Source organism: Tiliqua scincoides, chromosome 3 (assembly GCF_035046505.1).
Source record: "Tiliqua scincoides isolate rTilSci1 chromosome 3, rTilSci1.hap2, whole genome shotgun sequence".
Taxonomy (NCBI): Eukaryota; Metazoa; Chordata; class Lepidosauria; order Squamata; family Scincidae; genus Tiliqua; species Tiliqua scincoides.
Window position 1 is genome coordinate 39844186 of NC_089823.1, and position 19547 is coordinate 39863732.

Sequence of the window (19547 nt, forward strand, 5' to 3'; positions counted from 1 at the left end):
ATGCATGCTTACCTGGAAATAAGCTTCTTGAACTAGTGAGACTTACTTCTAAGTAAATGCTCATAGGATTGAATTACATGCACTTTTAAGTCTCTCTATTTCCACCAAGTGGGATTTAGGTTCACTGAGTTCTAAATTAACTCTCCCATTGAAATCTAAGGGACTTAACTGTGGCTTTACTATGCTTTCAGAAATACAAAGGTAAGCACGGATCTTATCTACGTCCACTAAAATAAAGCTGCAAAATATCTCATGTGGTTTTGTGCGTCTCTGAAATTGTAAATCAACGTTTAAGTGACATCATAGCAAATGAAAAGCTAAGAGCACAAGCCTAACCAGATCTACTCAGAAGTAAGTCCTATTTTGTTCAATGGGGCTTACTCTCAGGAAAGTGTGGTTAGGATTGCAGCATTAATAAAACACCCTGAATTTAAAATCCGAAATTCAAAGAAATGTGGTTTTGGACCTGGAATCTCATTTTTTTTTGGCAGAGTTTTAAAGTATGTCTCTTTAGGTATTAGACTACTGATTTAAAAGGCAAGCTGAGAGGATAAGAAAAGCAGTAAGAATGGGGGAAACACTTTTGCTGCAGAGGTCTGTGTGAGTGGTGGAGCCTGTATGTTCTCTTCAGGGCTCTGACCAGTCCTAGGCCCAGATGGACTACTAACTAGAGCCAGTTCTCAGTTAACCTATGTTTGCTATTTCTATAATCTAAGTCAGGGGTCTCCAAATCCCAGCCCGGCGAATGTCTATCTGGCCCACGGCCAGCCTCTTGTCCCCTGAAAGCCTCTGGCCCACTCAATGGAACGCGACCAGAACTGTGCTCTGGCTGCATCTGGAGGGTGTTTTGAGGGCCGGAGAGGTTGAATGAATGAGTGCATTCATTCATTTATTCACTCTTCTAAGTTCCATCTCTAATTTATTTATTAAAACTTCATATTTACATTTTTTTTCTGGCCCTCAACACCACACCAGTTATTTGATGTGACCCTCTAGCCAAAAAGTTTAGAGACCCCTGATCTAAGTTTTCCAGCCACTGGTCTTTCCAGTGGGTTGTGAGCAGCAGTTGCATTGGTGGTGATGGGTAGTACCATTCTAATATTTGCACTCCAATATTCAATACAATATACAATACAATACAAGTTTGGTGTTCTGTTTGTAATATATGTGACATGCGCAGATGGAGGCTCTTTGTACTATGTTAACAGACCCTATTCTTGACCTCATAAGCACAGAGACCAGTTTGCTTCAGTTATAGTTTATATTTAGATAACAATGACAGTATGGTTTTCCATAGTTAATATTTTATTTAAGTCATTAAATAAAATTGGCGGAACTTTTTGGTCATGGTTCCCAAGCTTTGGAACACCATTTCCCTGGAGGCTTGATTGGACCCTTCAGTGGTATCCATCAGGCATGGGCAACTTGACTCAGAAGACCTGCACTTGAGTCTCAAAACGTGTGTTTTTCCTGACAAGTTTGGACTCAAGTTACATGTATTTTTGAAACCAAAAGTGACTCAGGACTTGGGAGTTTTTATCGGGAATAAATGGAATCACAGACTTGAAAACATGACTCTTTCGGGCCACCACTCTGCTGTGTGTGTGTGTGTGTGTGTGTGTGTGTGCGCTTGTGTTTTTTTGTTTTGCAGCTTCCATGACACCCAAAGGACCATGTGGGCAATCCAGAAGCTGCATTCAAAGTGGTGCGAGCAAGAGACTTAGAGAGAGGAGGGTAGGTTGGCACCAGGAGGTGGGGGTAGAGGGGAGGAGGGAGGCTTAAGTTTTGTTTCAGAGTCTGTCCACCTGCCTGCCTGCTGCTTTTGTCCCTTCACTTGCGCTGCCCATCCTCTCCCACCTTGCCAAGCTGGGATGCCTCCTCCTCCCTCCCAGTAGGTCCATCTGTGCTTGGCACCCCTTCTGAGGGCGAAATCAGGAGTTGTGACGGGAACAGGGGTGGGTTCGTGCCTGGGGTTTGTCAGGAACTAATCAGCGCTTTCTGCACTGCTGATCTCACTTGAACAGCAGAGCTTTTGTTTACGGATGAGATGGGGACATCAGGGGAGTGTTAAATGAGAACTCTCACACACACATCTTGCCAGCAGCTCCATTTTTCTGCGGAGACTTGCCTGATTTGTTTGCCAGAAAGACTTGCACAAATCACGTTTTAAAAACGCTCTGGATGAGTCCCCATAGCTGCCCATTAAGGCTCAAGTGAGAGCTGAGTCAAAGGGGGCAGGGTAGACTTGAGTCGAGCTGCAGTGGATTGGCACAACCTTGGTCCCTTGGTTGGAAATTTTTTTCTTTACACAAGCTTTTAGTTGAGCTTCCCCTTCTTTTTGTTATGGTTTCCCTTTTTATTATGCATTATTTCTTTTTTGTTGTTGTTTTCTAATTGTTTTCTAATGTTTTGACTATGTTTTGCTTTAACAGAATGTGAAGCACCTTGAGGTCCTCTTAGGAGCTGGAAAGGGAGCAGATAAACACCCATAAAAATAAAACAATAAACAAATATAGTAGGGAGAGGCCAATTGGAAGGAGAGCTATCATTTAATTGATAGCTTTGAATTATTGAACTAAATTGATATGATGGCAATGCTTTGTATTGAAATAAACAGAATTATATTTCTGTGAGACATGAACATGTGCTTTTTTAACAGGCTTCTCTTAGTAATGGGAAAAAAATTAAATACCCAAAGGACCATTTTATCATTCTTTTTCTCATCTATCAGATTTAAGTATGATGGAAGCTTTTTGAAGATCATAAAGTGAAAAATATTACGTTCATTTTATACTGGAGTTGGCAAAGGATGCCAGCTTTATTTTTCATATAAGAATAGCTTGGTCCTCAAAGCGGCCTGTGGACTGCATTTTTAAAAATTAGATTAGGTACTCATTAATGACTTACAAAATGGTCCAGAACAAACTGTAGGGGAACTGGTGAAACCTGTAGTGCTTCTTGCCAGTGTTGCTCAGTATGCACTTCTATAAACACATAAAGGCTTTCTGTGACAGCACCATGGAGCTTTAGGGACAAGAGACATTGGTGCGCAAACAACATATACATTTGCACCAAAGCACATGAGACAGACATGTTGATGTTATCCCCTGAAGGCAGCTGGAATGGAGAGGGTATTTTGATGAAAAGGAGAGGTATTAAGAAATGAGTAGATCAGTAGATCAGTTCTTAGGTCAGCAGGGATTGGATTAGGGATGGGAACTTGAGTCTGAGTTGTGAAATCAGCATTTTTCACCGATTTCTGTACACTTGAGTGATGTGCACTTGAGTGATGTGCACTTGAGTCAAGTGTGTGGAATACTCGGCAAAACTCTCAAGTCAAGGGCCCCTTGATTCAGCATTTGTCCCTATGCACATAGACTCAAGTCTATCTGTATCTGGGTGCGCTTGCTTACTGTTTTCACAGTGATAAATCTCGTGGGGCCATCATTCAAACTAGGCAAACAGCAGGGAAGTTCCAGCCAGGAAGCAGGGAAGGGTTAATGTTTTGCTTTTGCAATGAATAGGAGGTGGGAGGCAGGAGCAGGCTGTTTTACCCATCTCTGAAAGAACCAATGATCATTGGACAAAGGATGGGCAGTCTGGTATTTTCTTTGGCTGAGACAGGGAAGAAGGATGAGCCCAGGGGAGTTTTTGCCTTGGGATTGATTGGAGAAGCCCATGTAGGGGAGGAGGTGGTTTGTAGCCATCATGCTTTCCTCCATATAGCTCTGTTGTTACTTGGGAGGAGGGAGCCTTATTGAACAACTGACGCAAATGGAACTACTTCTGAGTAGAGCTGCAAAGAATTGGGTGCCCAATTCTATCCAACTTTCCAATGCCAGTGCAGCTGCAATACAGACCCAAGGAAAGGGAACAAGCATTCCCTTAGTTGGAGGAGACCTCCATGAAAGCCTCCCTACTACAGGATGCAGCACATGCCCTGTTGGCATGGCAGAACCAGCACTGAAAAATTGGATAGGATTTGGCTCTGTGTCATCCTGGTAAGTCTTGCAGCTGCTGCATGTGACCCTCCTCCCTCTTGCTGCTTCTGTCCTTGCTCTCTCACAGTCTGGCCGCCACCCCCCACCTTGTTTAAAGATGGGATGGGGCAGCAGAGGAGTGTTTAAAGAGAAGTGTGTCACACACACACACACACACACACACACACACACACACACACACACACACACACTGGCAGTAGTCCCATTTTTTTCCATGGTGGGCTTTTTAAAGGAGGTGACTTGTGACTTGGGTCTTTTTGTTAGAGATTTTAGGGGTTAACCTAATTTCTCTCAGAGAAAGAACATTAGGAAAAAATGAATAGTGTCTTTCTGTTAAAAACAAGGTAGAAAATGTCAAGATGACCTGCAGAGAAAAACATGTGTGTCATAGCATTCCCAAAAAGAACATTCCAAGGTGTTGTGAAATCAAAGTGCAAGCCAGAACTTTTCCATACATGGATAACGGATTTCCCAGTGAGGGCTAGAACCATGTACCAGTATGCCAAATAAGGAGAGGGAAGTGACATGAATATCACATGGGTCACTTGTTTTTCATTGAGTACAAGTATAGGAATTTTGGGTGTGGTTCGGGAAAAAAGAAATCAAAGATCCACCATGGGGTAACTTAGAACCTGTATCCATCCTAATCTATTCCTAATCTGTAAATAGCATGTAAATAAATTTTCTATATGCTTATAAAGAAGTCTATGTCTGCTTAGCAATTTGACCCAGAGACCATGACCCAAAAATCTCTCTATCAGTTGGCGACCCAGATGGGACTCTGGTTGTTCTCTGCTAAGCAGTTGGAAAAAAACCAAGCAACTTAAATTGGAAAAGACATGGGATACAGGTTCTCCCTGTATATGATGATTTCTCCCCTGATTGCACATGATGTCTACTGGTGTGAGTGGTGCAAGCAGGTAAGTATGTGAAAGTGTTGTCTAAGTGTCTGTCTGTCTGGTCGACCAGTGGAGTTGCTGCAGTGGAGTTGCTGCATGAGGGTGTGGACCTCAAAGTAAGTACAGGGTACAGAAGTACAGTAATGTACAAGGTACCTACCACAAGGAAGAAAGAGTACAATAGGAGCAGGTGTCCTTGTCCTGGGTACCTTGTCCTTGGTACCTTAAGTAAACCTTGTTGGGTAAATAAGGGCCCTTGGGGACAAGTGTGTATATCCCCGGTGACTGTCTGGGTAAGACAGGTTCCAGTTCTGGGTGGCCAGAACTGCGGTGAAACAGGTAAAAAAAACATTGTCTGGACCCTTGTGTGTGGTAGACATACCTGTGGGAAAGTTAGTAAGCAATCTTTAATTAGTGCTCACTGTCCTTTTAGAGATAGAGAAAGAGTTTAAATTTGTAAATATTAGAGTGACTCAAGCAGTTTCTGTAGTTAAAAATTCGCTTTAGCAGCATAGCAACTTGGCAGTTCTCCTAAAAATAGTCAGTGAATCTGCTTCCTGTCTAAGGCTGTGTTGTTTTAAGCTAAAGTGAGTTAATAGTTTTAACAGAGCTGTGTGCTTTTATGTGCTGGTTTAAAAAGAATATGGGCCAAAGTAAGAATTTAGGAGGAGCGAATACGAGGAAAGTTAAGAAAAAAATTAAAAGGACACTGTGCCCATTGTTGATTCAACAATGAGATCTAACAGAAGTTAGTACCTGAAGTAGTAAGGCTGTCGTGGCATGAAGAGAAGAGAGGTAAGATTGTATTGTAAGTGCTTTCAGTGTTGGAAACCTCGGAATGGAGGGAAGTCTGAAGTAAGTATGAAATGTTTAATTCTTTTGCATGTACATTAGAGCTGTAAATTATAAGCATGTGTAATGTGAAATATGCTATTTATAACGTGTATAGAGTGAGTAATGTGTTTGAATTGTTTGAAGTCCATGGACATGTGTGAAGTGTGAGAATGAGAGTGAAAAAGTAAATATAATATATGCTATAGTATTATGAAGTGCTCTTTGTCAAAGTTCTTCCCTCACAGGAATTGCTAATTGTTATGCAAACGTTAGTAAGTGTCACTTCCAAAGTGACTGTGAACTTAAGTAATGAACTCATTATGATTTTGACTTTATGATGCCTGTTTATTTCATGTTTCTTTGTTTCATGTCGTCTATCACATGTGCCTTATCTCCTATTGTCTAAATAGGGTATGTAAACTTCTCTAATTCCTCTGGTTGCAATTAGTGCTTCTAGTTGACTTCTAAGTAAAGTCAGCTAAGTTAACGGCAGTGATTTTTTTTTTTAACAGTGAGTGGAGTCACTCCAGTTTTCAGCCTGGCCAGGCGAGGGAAATCTGAGTTAATTTCCCTAGTTTATAAATGTATGTTTATTTTTTTGACTTTAGAAAGTCCTGAGTTTTTTTCAGTTTAAATGTTAAAAGAAAGAAATTCCTGCTTGTGCTTTTAGTAAAAGTTAAGCTAAAAATTGTCTGTCTGGGTGTTTCACAAGTTGTGAAAATGCTACAGGCGACTTGGAACGTGCCCCCATTATGATTCGTTTTTGAGTCAAGTTGTGGGGGGATGGAGACTTGTGACTTGACTCAAATCACGCCTTGCCTGACTTGCCCATCCCTGGTTTGGATCAAGAAAAGAAGAAGCAGGCTGTGGCCAAATGAAAGTGGTACATTTTAGGCACTTTAAAAGTACTAAATGATAAGGAATTATATTTGGGGAAGGTCTGTAAAATTCTGGTGTCTGATGCAATAGGATAGATATCCTACAGTTGGAGGGAACATACTAAGATGAGAAAATATAAATTGGATATTTTATTCAAGAAGACGGAAGCTGTGGTATAGTGGTAAATTTTAAAGCACAACTTAAAGCGTCTTGTCATGACAGCACTTCCCCATATAGCCACACAAAATTAAGACTATAATAAAATAAAATCAACTTTAAATACCTTCATTAGAGTGTTTCCTACTTTGAAGCTCATTATACTTCATTTAAAGAACTAGCTCATTTCATATTAATCTATTGGAGTGGGGTGCAAAGGTTTTAAAACAAACATACGCACATGGAAAAATGTTAGATAATTGAAAAACATATTTATTCTGCTTGGCATATAAGGAAGGAGGAACTTCCTCGGGACTGCTTTTTTTATGAGTACCTACAGCAGCAGTTTTCAAACTCTCAGGGAGTTTGAACTTCAGTAAATTCTTGCGCGGGCGGGGGGGAGGCAGCGACACAATTCATAGGATTGCGTCGCTTAGGGGGCTGCAGGGACTGGAATGCACTCACCAGTCCCTGCAGCAGCCTTTCTGGGGTGCGGGAAGCCCTGCGTGACATTCTACAGGGTTCCCCAGGTCTTGAAAAGTGAAAGTGCAGCGATTGCGTTCCACTTCCGCAATATCAGAAGTGGAGCGCGATCGCTGTGCTTTCACTTTTCAAAACCTGGGGAGCCCTGCAGACCCACGCGCAGGGCTCCCTACATGCCCAGGAGGCTGCTGAAGGGACTGGTGAGTGCATCCCAGTCCCTGCAGCCGCCTGAGCGACGCGATCCTGGGTATCGTGTTGCTGCCTTCCCCCCACCCCTTAAAGGGAAAGTGGCCAGGGCTCACAGGATGGGGCATCGTGGCCCCCCAGTTTGAAAAGCCCTGACCTATAGGCTTTCTGATGCTGCTTTTATGCTATTATGAATTGTTTTACAGGCCAATCCGGAGCTCTTAGCACTGGCCCTACACCAGTGCTGAGTGTTGTAAATGTAAGGCATGCCTGCAACACTAGGTGGCGCCTTCATCCATAAGCTCCACAAACCACAATCAGTGGCACCTTTATCTATGAGTTCGCGGATTTGGATCAAATATCTGTTTTAATGTGTCTGGAGCGGGACTTATTCAGTATGTCTCTGTATTTTTCTATATCTTTGTCTGCTGCCTACCATTAGTAACTTTTAAAGCTTGTAACCTATGTAAGAATCTTTGCATTCTTAAGTTAAGAATCCTTAACATTCTTAAGTATTCATTTTGCATTAATTAGTATTTATAAAACACTTCAGAATACTTAAAGCACTAAATAAGTACCTTGGTGATCCTGATAGCAACTTGATAAAGCTGAGAAGTGTTATGATCCCTCATTACTGATTAGAGATGGGTGCGTGTTTGAAGCTTATGGAGAGTGGCTTGCCTTAAGGCTACCTTGTCAGCCCAGGGCAGAGGTGAGATTTGAAGTGAGGACTTCCTGATTTGTAGTTTCATTTTCTAGCCATTATGCAGCACTAGGAATTAGCAGCATCAAATTTCACAATTCACGTGAATTTGTTATTGATGAAAATGGGCATTTTTCGGTCAACAGCTATCGGTCATCACTCTTGAACTTGAGAGATGGGAAGTGTGCACTTTGAGAACACAAAACAGTATGAAGAATCCAACTACCAATGTACATTTCACCTACTAATCAGGTGCCCTGCACAATGGTCAATGAATGGTTCAACTCCTGGGGCAGCATCCAGTTTCCCTTCCTCCAAAACAAGAAACTGTGGAAGCTACCCTTGGTTGCAACAGATGCAAGTAGGACAGACACCACCAGCCAAGGTCTGGAACAATCCAGATCCCCATCTGGCCTGCATCATCACCAAACTTAACCCCCCCCCCTTCCCAGTCCTGTGGCTCTACCTTTCCCTTGATCAGTTGCTCCATATTGGATGACAGGTCATCCAACTCCAGCTTCAGCTCACTCTTCTCTTTCTCTAGTTTTTGCTTGACTCTCTGCAGGTTGTCCACTTGTTCCCCGAGCTCTGACATGCTGTCTGCATGCTTCTTCCTCAGAGTAGCGGCAGTAGCTTCGTAGTGCAGGGTGGCTTCCTCCAGGTCCCGCCGCAACTTCAGAAACTCCGCCTCCCGCTTCTTATTCATCTCCAGCTGGGCTGCAGTTGCTCCCCCAGCCTCTTCCAGTCGCTCACTTAGCTCTTCCAGCTCTCGGGCTAGGTCTGACCTTTGCTTCTCTACTTTTGCCCGGGCAGCTCTTTCTGCCTCCAGTTCTTCTTCCAGCTCTTCTATGCGGGCCTATCAGGCAGAAAAACACATATAAATAATAGTAGCTCCCTGTACGCCACAGTGCCATGTCTTACAGATGCCAGAAACCATATAAAGCCATTAGTTATTTGATTTTTCTCTGTAAACCGCTTTGTGAACTTTTGTTGAAAAAGCTGTCTAATAATAATAATAATAATAATAATAATAATAATAATAATAATAATAATAATGGTTGTGTTAACTTCCAATGCTTGCAACCCCCACACAGATCAGCACATTAAGTCCTTAACAGATCTAAAAATTACAGTATAGAGTGATGATCCCTAGATACCTACTCAAAGACCTGGAAAATGCTCTGTACCAGCCTAGCCCCTAAGCATCAGGCATGTAATTAGATACAGCTCAACAAGATACTCCACAAGATACAGCTGAAAACCAGAGAGAAGAGGATAACAGAAGTAGCTATTTCTGATACCAAGGGTGCTCACTACCACTCTAAAACTGGAGGTGGGGGAAGCAGAGTATAAAGATACAGGGTAAATACAAGCTTTTGTGGTCCTTTTCCATGTTTCACCTCTGAACTTGAACTGTCAAAGCCAGTTAGTCACACATTCTGCCTCTGGCAACAAGCAAGTTGTGGAATTATTAATGGCACAGCCCACAGCCTCCAGAGGAAAACAGAGAGCATCTTCGGCAGCTGCAAAACTAATGAGGTCACAGAGCCTCCATGGATCAGCAGCCAAGGGGACTCTTTTTTCCTCCAAAGAATTCTTACTTCTGTGTAAACTTCAATGCTGATCTTACTCATCACTGAGATTCATCATGCCTTAGTTTGCAGTACAGCCTGTTCTATTACTAGCTCTCAAGCCCCAGGTGCTTGTAACCAAGGACATCACATTCAAAAGCAGACGCTTGACTTTGCTCTAAGAATATCTTGCCCCCAGCCCCATTTTTCTCATTTCTTTTCACTGCCTCTTAAACATCTTTCCTTCAGCAAGTTTCTCTGATTATCCTTTTAAAATAATCAGCCACATAATAAGGTTTACTGTTGGGCTTAAAAAAACGATATATACGCCCATGTCCAAAGGGGTCATCCAAAGGGACATCCAGTCTCAAAATCTGGTAAAATAAACCTTCTGCTGATGTTCACATGAACAAGTGAGCAGAGTGGGATCACACCCACTCTTCCCATTCCAGACCATGGATTCACTGGTCTGAAAGTCTAAAGACAGCCTATGGGCATACAGATTGCATATATGTGGGCTGTCTCTCAACTATTGGGAGTTCTGCACCTCACAGATGACACTGCATCTGCTGAAATTCCCCCCTCTGCACAATTGTTAATGATCCAGGAGCCGTACAGTTGAAAGGCTGGCCAAGCCTGTTCTACATAAAGCAGAATCCTCAATTGCGGCTACAACTGTATGCCTGTAAACTGTTCCGACCTTTGGGTAATCATGTGGAAGTTAAAAGTGGGGAGAATGGTTGCAATCCAAATTTTTTTCTCCCCCACCCCCAGCTCCACACATTCACTGCACAGGGCTACAAAGATGGCTATGTAAGGGCAAACTCAATTGATGGTTCATTCCTCTCCTTTTACCCCATGGTCCAGCATGTACCTGTCATACCATACAGGCATAACAATGGAGCAGGTAAACAGGTAGACTTTACTTTCCAGGAGTTTTCAATCTGTTGGGATTTGAATGGGTTTGCTTCTCACATACTTGTTTCATTTGTATTCCATCTTTCCTCCAAGAAGCTCAGTGTGGCATACAATAGCTTATTCCAGTTTATCCTTACAAAATGCTTATAAGGTAGGCTATGCTTTGGCATGCCCTAAGCAACTCAGTGAGTTTTAATAACAAGTGGGATCGTGAACCTGCCCCTCACTCAAACCATTTCCCCATATAGTATTTTATTTTCAGCCTTTTCAGGAGGGAAAGGATCAGGGCAGGGGAGGATTTGGGTCATTGAGAAGTATGTCAGGGAAGGGCAGCGAGCACTTATTGGCAGCAATGATGCAGCTGATATGCTATGCCCCCTGCCCAGGCTCCCCATGCCCCTGTGGGCTCACTTGGAGTTGCTCCAGCCTGCACAAATTCAAGTAGATCCATCAGGGATCGTGGCATGGTGGAGTAAGTAAGTAAGCATTTTCTTTTACTTACCTCTATGGAACTCCTCCCCAGAAAAATGCACATAAACACATGCACACAAAATTTTATTTTGTGCCTGGTTCATGGACCCCCTAAAGCCTATCACGCCTCCCCTAGAATTCCATGCACCCAGGCTAACAATTCTTTTAAAGATACCTCTGTCAATAGCGATGATATCCAAATGGTTCAGAGGTGCTGTGTCATCTGAAATCAGCTGCTGGAGGCATACAATTGGGGAAAATCTTTAGCCTTCATGCCCTGTACCTGATTTCCCAGAAACATCTTGCTGGTCACTTTTGGAAAAAGGGTGCTGGACTAGTGGATCTTGGGTCCAATCAGGCAGGGCTCTTCCAATGTTCTTAAAATGATCATTCGGTAGGTTTTAATAACCTGATGTTCAGATGCAACAGATCTGTGGCTTTCTATCAGTACTGGATTCAGCACAGAGGTTTGGGGAAAATAAGCACGAGTAAATACCTGAAGTTCTTTAATCTTCTTTTGGAGCTGCATCACTGCGGCCTGTTCATCCTCAATCTTGGAGTTCATCTGACTAATTTCAAACTCTTTCCTGTGAAGGCAATGTGTAAGAATCTGATGTGAAATAATTTGCTTGCTTTCTAAGCAGGAACACTGTCTCAGCAGCTACTATTACTGTCTTTACTTCCTGGGGGGTAGCAGAGCTAGTCTCTAGCATCAAAACTGGCAGAATTTTGTGGCACCTTAAAAACACACTTCTTGCAGCATAAGCAGCGTGAACTTACACTGTCCCTGTAAATGAAACTGGAATTCCCAAACTTATGGGTTTGACAGCAGCGTGCAAGGAGCTTGATAAGGAGGAGAATTACCTGTTTCTCACTTGAGCAAACAGGAAGCAGATCATAGCAGTTTACATTGGTGGCAAGTTGGAGAGAGGCAATGGCCGCAGACTCAGGGTGAAAGGTGTCCGAAATGCATCACCCCTGAACCCCTTGCAATCCGCAGGTGATGGAACCCAAGTGAGGTGGCCTCATGGATGAGCCATCCATGGTTCTAATATGGGATGGGACCAGATTAGAGAAGAAAGCAAACAACGTATATTTTGGAGAACAGGAAACTGAACCTGATTGTCCACCCTCTACTACTGAGCTGTTCAGTGAGAAGGATTTCTAGGTCCATACACAAATGGCAAGCTTCTTTTTCCTTTCTTTCAGTAGTGTTCCTAGAGGGCGTGCACAGCACTACATTTTGCAGGGTACCTCAACGTACTGTGTAGGTTGCCTCCTTTGTTGTCGGAGTTATTCTGGGTGACAAAAGCAATGTGGACAAGATGCCTTCATGTTACTCTCACCACCCAGAATGGCTCCGTCTGTGAGGGGGAGGGGCAGCTTACATGGCGTGTTGACGTGCCCTGCAAACCATAGATAGCACTGTGCCCCTTCTGGGAACATCACGGCTTTCCTTTCCTCCTTTTTTTCTTCTGAGTCCCACCTTTTGTGGAACTCCCTCCCTACCCAATCCTAGTTGTAGTCTGGCATATAGCAGGCCTGCAGAATGTGTGACCCAGCACACTGAACACATCCGTAAGCCACGCATGGCAACTCACCAGGGGCTCGACTGAATTTCCTGGTTTTGGCTGCCTTCCTGGGATTGGTAGGCAGGAGGGTTGTCAAGCACCTGGCAGGCTGCACTGCAGGCCTGGAATGTAGTGAAACTACATGCTGTGAGAGGTACTTGCTTCTCATATTTTATACCAAGTGAATAGAAAACATTAGTGAGCTGTGAAGGTTGGGTGCACTCTTTTTTTTTAAACAGTACAAACACACTTCAGCTATAAGGAGACTTTGAACCATTCTCTTACTTCTTGAGCTTCTCTTCCAGTTGCAGCTTATCATTCTCCAAATCCATGACACTCTCTTGAGTCAGCTTCAAGTCCCCTTCCAGTTTGCGTTTTGCCCTTTCCAGATCCATCCTCACTTTTTTTTCTTGCTCAAGAGAGCCCTCAAGCTGCAGAAGCAATAAAAAGGGGTCAGTATTGGGGGGGGGGGGAGATACAGAGCCAATTCTATGCATATCCACTAAGAAGTAATTTCCTTTATAGTCAATGGGGCTTACTCCCAGGAAAGTGTGGATAGAATTGCAGCCTCAGGGCCCAATCCTATAGAGTGCACCTCAGCTCACCACCAGCATGCAGTCACAAACGTGCTGTAAGGCACATTTTGTGGGCCCCAGCACCAGTAGAGCGCCAGCGCTAGCCCAGTGGGTGAGCACTAGCACCAGGCAAGCACCAGAGCTTGGACCACCGGGCAGAAGAGAAGTAGGTGGGGGCGTGGGGGGAAGCAGGGGGAAGTGTTCCGGGGTGGGGGGGAGGTGGGCGGATAGCGGGGAGAGGGCAGGGTGGAGGCATGCTGGAGGGAGAGAGTGGGCTGGAAGGGTGGCGGGAACAGTGGAGCTTCACTGGATTCTGAGCCTCTGTTTCAGGCCACCAGCCCGACATCGAGGCTCAAAATTCTATGCCAACCCTTGGGTCGACATAGAATTGAGTACCCACTGTGGGGCTACTCACCTTATCCAGGAGAAGGGGACAAAAGTCTCCTTCTCCTGAGGAGCCACCCGCAATGCGTGGAGGATGCAGCAGCAGCCATTTTTGGCGTCGCTGCAGCCCTGGGCACCAGGAGTGCAGGATCAGGCTGCCCGTCACTCAACCTTTCTTGTTCTTGGTGGAACACAGAAGTTGACTGCACTTTTTAACATTGTGTAAGCCATCCTGAAGCAGAGACACGCACGTCTGTTTTTTGCAGACGTGTTAAGCTGCCCCCATCTATCTCACAGAAAAGAACTAGAAAAACTTCCCCATTTCCTAAACCTCCCTGAAGAACAGGAATACAAATGCAGTCTCTTCATCCACTTCCCATTTAGAAATTTAATAGCAGACTGGCTCTGACATTTATAAAAGAACTGCAACACTTCTCAATCACGGAAGCTGCCTTATACTCAGTTACAGCATTATGGCCCAATTCTAATTACATTTTATGACAGTGGAACAGAGGTTCTGCTGCTGTAAATGGCCATATAGTGGCGCATGCAATGTGCCACAAGCAGCCACTTGGGAACCGCTGCTGCAAATGGCGGCAGTGTTATCCAGTTATCCACAGAGGTGCAGGTAAACTGGGGTGGACAGTGGGAGGAACAAGGTGGGGAAGGGGAGGAGAGGGGAAGGGGAAGAATGGGGGAGTGACTGGGTGGGAAGGAGCAGGCAGGAGGCAGAATGGGGAGGGAGAGGGTGGATTCCAGCAGCAGTTAGTTGTGTCAGCATCATAGCCCGTTCCCTCTCCCTTAGTCTCCTCAGTTCTGTGCCAGCAAAATGCCTGGTGCAGATCTGAGGAGACCATTAGGGCAATGGAGGCCAACCTCAGACTAAGGGAACATTTGTTCCCTTGAGGAGACTCCACAACTGCCCACCCACCCTGCAGGATGCCACATGACCTATACTGACACGGCTGCATCACTGTGTGGGGGGTGTTAATTAGAATTGGGCTGCTAATTCAATATTGTGTAAACCGATAGGCATTGGTTTTTCAGGGCTTCAGAGGTAGGGTTACCAGATACAAATGGGGACAGAGAGCCTGTACCTTTAACCATTGTATAGAAGAGGGAATTTTGGCAACATGGAAGTGTCTAAAAAGCTGCATCTGCCGTATACTGGTTAATGGTATAGGAACTCTGTCCCCTTTTGTATCTGGTGACTCTACTCAGAGGTGAATTTTTTCTCTTCAAGATGCCAGGGACTGGACCAAGGACCTTTTACATGGAGAGCAAGTGCTCTACCACTGAGTCACAGCCCTTAAATTGCCTCTCATCAAACCAATAGCACAGCCAACATACATCATCTACTTGCTGCTCCAGTTTCACTTTTGCTTTGCTCAGGGTGTTGACTTTGTCCTCCTCGGCCTGCAAGTCATCTAAGGCCTGCTGATGAGCCTCCTGCAAGGATTTCTTTTCTTTTGTAAGCTTGCTGATGGTCTCATCAAGGGCAGCCATTTCTTCTGTCAGGTTTTTAACCTGCAGGGAAAATGAAGCACAAGGGCAAAGGAACAGAGGTCTTCATAATGTCCTTTGAGTTTCCATTCCTCATTTAAGAGACTTTTTAACACAGTAATCATACTGGGAAAAGTGTGCTGCATCAATGTGGACCCAGTTCAAGCAATGAATTCTTTGGTTCATGCAAGCAAAGCTGCCCTTTCTTGAGTCTGCGTGCATGTGAACCAAATCCATGACACCACACCAGACACTAAAGGAAGGAAGCTGGCATACTGAAGCATGGGGAAGCCCAATCTAACGAGCTACTTTCCCAATACTTAGCTGTTAAATATAAAGACAAAGCCAATGGAATATGAAGGCAGAAACAACTTGCAGAAGAACGGTTTGTTTGTTTTCAGTCACTGAGATAACAGAAGTTGCTGACAGTCAAATCTCAGATTTCCTGGCTCGCATATGTAACTGCCCTGCGCATGCTGCTCAGGGATTGCAAGACTAAACACATGGGTACAAAACAGAGCGGCTAAGTTTTGTAGGCATCACTTCCTTTCTATTGGGATGGCATAATGAAGGGGAAACATGCAATTTTATTTGGGGTTCTCCAACCTTTTAGCACTGGGATCCACTTTTCAGAACGATGCTCTGTTGCGACCCACTGGAAGTGATGTCATTAACCTGGAAGTGATGTCATGGCCAGAAGCGACATCATTCATTTAGGCTTCAGACCTAAGCTGCGATCAGCAAAAGGTCCCATTACATAGTACACTCATGCTGCTATTTTGCAAAGCTTGGAATTCAAAAATTCCAGCTCAGAAGTCAAAGCAGAATGCAGACTTGGATTCTTCTTCAACTACACAGCCCTCCCTTCTTTCCAGCATTCCATCTTCCCACCTATTCAGGACAAAGCACCATGCCTCTCTCCCAACAGGAGCCTGCCCTGTCCAGCAGCTCTGTAATCTGTATTTTCAGCTCTGTATTTTCAATGGCGACTGAGCTAGGTACTACGTGACCCATCTGAAATTGGCTCATGACCCACCTAATGGGTCCCGACCCACAGTTTGAGAAACGCTGTATAATACCTCTAAACCGAAGGCACAGATCCCTCCCAATCAGGAGTGATTTCCCTAAAAATTTATACAAAACAGCCTCAAGAGTGAGTGTGCCTTATGGCAAAATAAACAAGGAACCTTATTTTCTGTTGCATGTTTTTCCTTTTCCACTTTGGCCAGTGTTATTTCAAGGTCATCAATATCTTTCTTCAGCTCAGAGCATTCGTCTTCCAGCTTCCTCTTCTTGGATGTCAGTTCGGAGTTCATCTCCTCTTCATCTTCCACCCTCTCCGTCAGCTCTTTGACTTTGGCCTCCAGCTGGATCTTGGATTTAATCAGCAAGTCACATCGTTCTTCTGCATCCGCGAGGGTGTCTTGCTCCTGTCAGGATGTGTGGAAGGCTGCGTTAGTGATGAGGAAGGAAACTTTTTTGTTTTTGGGAACCGATTTCTCATCCGCACTTCCCTCCTCTCTCCAGAGGTTCCCCACTCACACATTTAGTACATATTCAGGTAGGAGCCAGTGAGCAACTCCAGGAAGCAATTAACATGAATGCTTGAAAAATATTCACTCTGAGTGCTAATGTAACCCAGAGGATAGATCACAAAAGGCTGGGATTTATTTAGATTCAAATTTCTTTCCTACCAAATGACCCCTCGGTGGGTTTCCTTGTCGGAGAACAATAAAATGGAGCCATTAAAACCTACACATCAAAACAGAACAGCCAAGCAGAAGGCCTGTTAGGAGGTAAAGTGCTAGGATAGCACCCACATCAGATAATTCAGAAAATTGGTTAAGCAAGGTTCCTTAAAAAATGGGGTTCCAAGCAAAAGGGCATGCTATTGGGAGAAGGTCTGCGACTTCGAATGAAAACTTTCTTTTTCATATTCAGTCATTGCATTTATGTGTTCCTCCAAGGAGCTCGGAGTGGCACACATTGATCCTTCCACCCTGCTTTTTTCCTCAGAACAATCCTAAAGCAGAATGGGCTGAGTTTAGCAACTGCCCAAGATCCCCACAGCTTTGTGGCTGAATTGAGCCTGGGTCTCCTAGTACCGACTCCGACCACTGCACCACATCAGCTCTCTTGTCTATATGGAAAGTGTCTATATGGAAAGTGGCCACCTATCTCAGCCTCTTTCTACCTGGTCTTTCAAATGAAAACGATAGTGCCCCACTTTGGGGAGGGGGGCTTGTATGGACAAAAACATAAAGATTATAAACCATTTCCTATGTTATAAAGTACTGTAGTGATGATCAAGCCATGCCTTTCAGAACTGAAAAAAAACAAAAAAATCCCAAACAAAAAAATTATATTCTTTTTGAGCCTAGTGCCGGGGGTATTTCAGACTCTGTTGTTGCCTCAATTGGGAGTGCAACAGGGTCCGGTTCCTCTCAACTTTTCCAGTGAGCATCCAGTTATCCTTCACTCCTGCTCATCTCCCCCAAGTTCCACCCACTTACCTTTGTTGCTGCTCTGATGTTGGGGGCAAGGAAACAGAGGGGTTTCACCCACTTCCCCACTCAGATATCGAGCACATTGCTAGGGCTGAGAGCCAAATGCAGGAAATGCTGGGTAGCTATTTTTTGCACTCATTGCCTCTCGTACCCAGTTCTAACAGTGGGGAGAGATGAGACACACCCCTTCTTTCATCTGCTGCAGAAGCAAAAGTAGCAGAGAGTATAAAGGGATAGGAGGGTGTTGGCATGTATTTGGGTGTGTGTATAATGGAAGAGTGGGAGACAGTGATGGAGGAAGAACTTAAGTTCCACTCTGGTTTAGATTTTAATCTGAGTCAAAGTTTTGGAATATAACGCTGGCGAAAATTCTGATTCCATCTGGATTCAAATTCTGAGCCGATCACTTTTAGATTCATTGCTAGCTATGGGAGCTGGGCATACTGATAAGCGTTTGGTCGTGAATGTAAGCTATCCACTATTAAAATATACATCCTTTGTAATCTTCCAAACTAATTGCCTAGCTAATTCTGCAGCACAGTTGCAAATTGTATGTAAAATGTCACAACTCCCAAGTTTAACATCTCCTTGCCTCAGTGATTTACCATGGTAACCGACTCAACGGATTAGAATATGGATACGGGTGGTTGTATTTATATCCCAGCATTTTAAGTCCTGCAGATAGTTTATTTACATATAAAGTCATGTAAACGAATGCACAGCAAGACCAATAATTCATTATTTGAATGAATTATGCAGACCATTTATACGTATTATGTGAGAAAATGTATTTAGAGTCCTGGGAAGTCTAAATGGAACACAAAATATACTCACAGTCATATTATTTAACAACTGAATATGAATGTTTCTCACGTCTTTGTAAGAAATTAAGAAAACCTCTGCTGGATTCAGTGAAAAGGCTCAGCATTCTGTTTACTAGCTGCCTCTGGGAAGCCCACAAGCAGGAAAGCAGGCAGCCTCACCTGCCTTTGCTCCCCTCCAAATGGTATTCATAAGAACACAGAAGAGTCTTGCTGGATCAGGCCCAAGGCCCATCTAGTCCAACTTCCTATATCTCACAGTGGCCCACATGCCTCTGGGAGCACACAAGACAACAAGAGACCTTCATCCTGTTGCCAGTGGCATGGTTGAAGAGGGCAGGGGGTACATTGCCTTGGGTATGTGGGGATACCCAAGGGAGGGCACCAGGATGAAAGGGAGGGCACCAGGATGAGTTCTCTTGTTGTCTGGTGTGCTCCCTGGGGCATTTGGTGGGCCGCTGTGAGATACAGGAAGGTGGACTAGATGGGCCTATGGCCTGATCCAGTGGGGCTGTTCTTATGTTCTTATGCCAGTCCCTTGCATTGGGCATTCTGAGGTAGCCTACTTCTAAAAACCAGGAGGTTGCATATACTCATCATGGCCTGCAGCGTGTGACGGACTTTTCTTCCATAAATCTCTCCAATTCCCTTTTAAAGCTATCTAGGCCAGGTGCCATCCTGCGGCAGTAAGTTCCACAGATTAATTACACGCTGGGTAAATATTTTCTTTTGAGTTTTCTAACTCTCCCAACAGTTTCAGTGGCATACTGTTTGTCACTGTTCCCGGAGGTAGTGAATGGCCATCGTGGCTAGCAGGCACCACTAGACTTGGCCGCCATGAATTTGTCCAATCCCCTTTTAAAGCCATCCAAGCTAGTGGTCATCACCACAACTTGTGCAGCCAACTCCACAGACTATACGCTGTGTGAAGTTGCATTTCCTTCTGGGCCCAATCCTAACCAACTTTCCAGTGCTGAAGCAGCCATGCAAATAAGGCATGTGCTGCATCCTGCAAGGGGATGGGGGGGGGGGTCAGACATGAAGGCCTCTGGAAATTGCGGCACTGGAAAGTTGGATTGGGCCTT

The 19547-nt window shown here is 44.3% G+C and overlaps 1 protein-coding gene across 1 annotated transcript in view; it reads right to left on the reverse strand.

The window, feature by feature from the left end:
* MYH15 (myosin heavy chain 15) overlaps nt 1-19547 on the reverse strand; it is a 108546-nt gene that overhangs the window by 27332 nt on the left and 61667 nt on the right. Inside the window, exons 24-28 of the mRNA XM_066622592.1 lie at nt 16322-16564; nt 14982-15158; nt 12958-13103; nt 11598-11688; nt 8608-8997 (exon numbers count right to left, since the gene is read on the reverse strand). Of these exons, the coding sequence (XP_066478689.1) occupies nt 8608-8997; nt 11598-11688; nt 12958-13103; nt 14982-15158; nt 16322-16564 (1047 nt within the window). The remainder of the gene's footprint in view (nt 1-8607; nt 8998-11597; nt 11689-12957; nt 13104-14981; nt 15159-16321; nt 16565-19547) is intronic.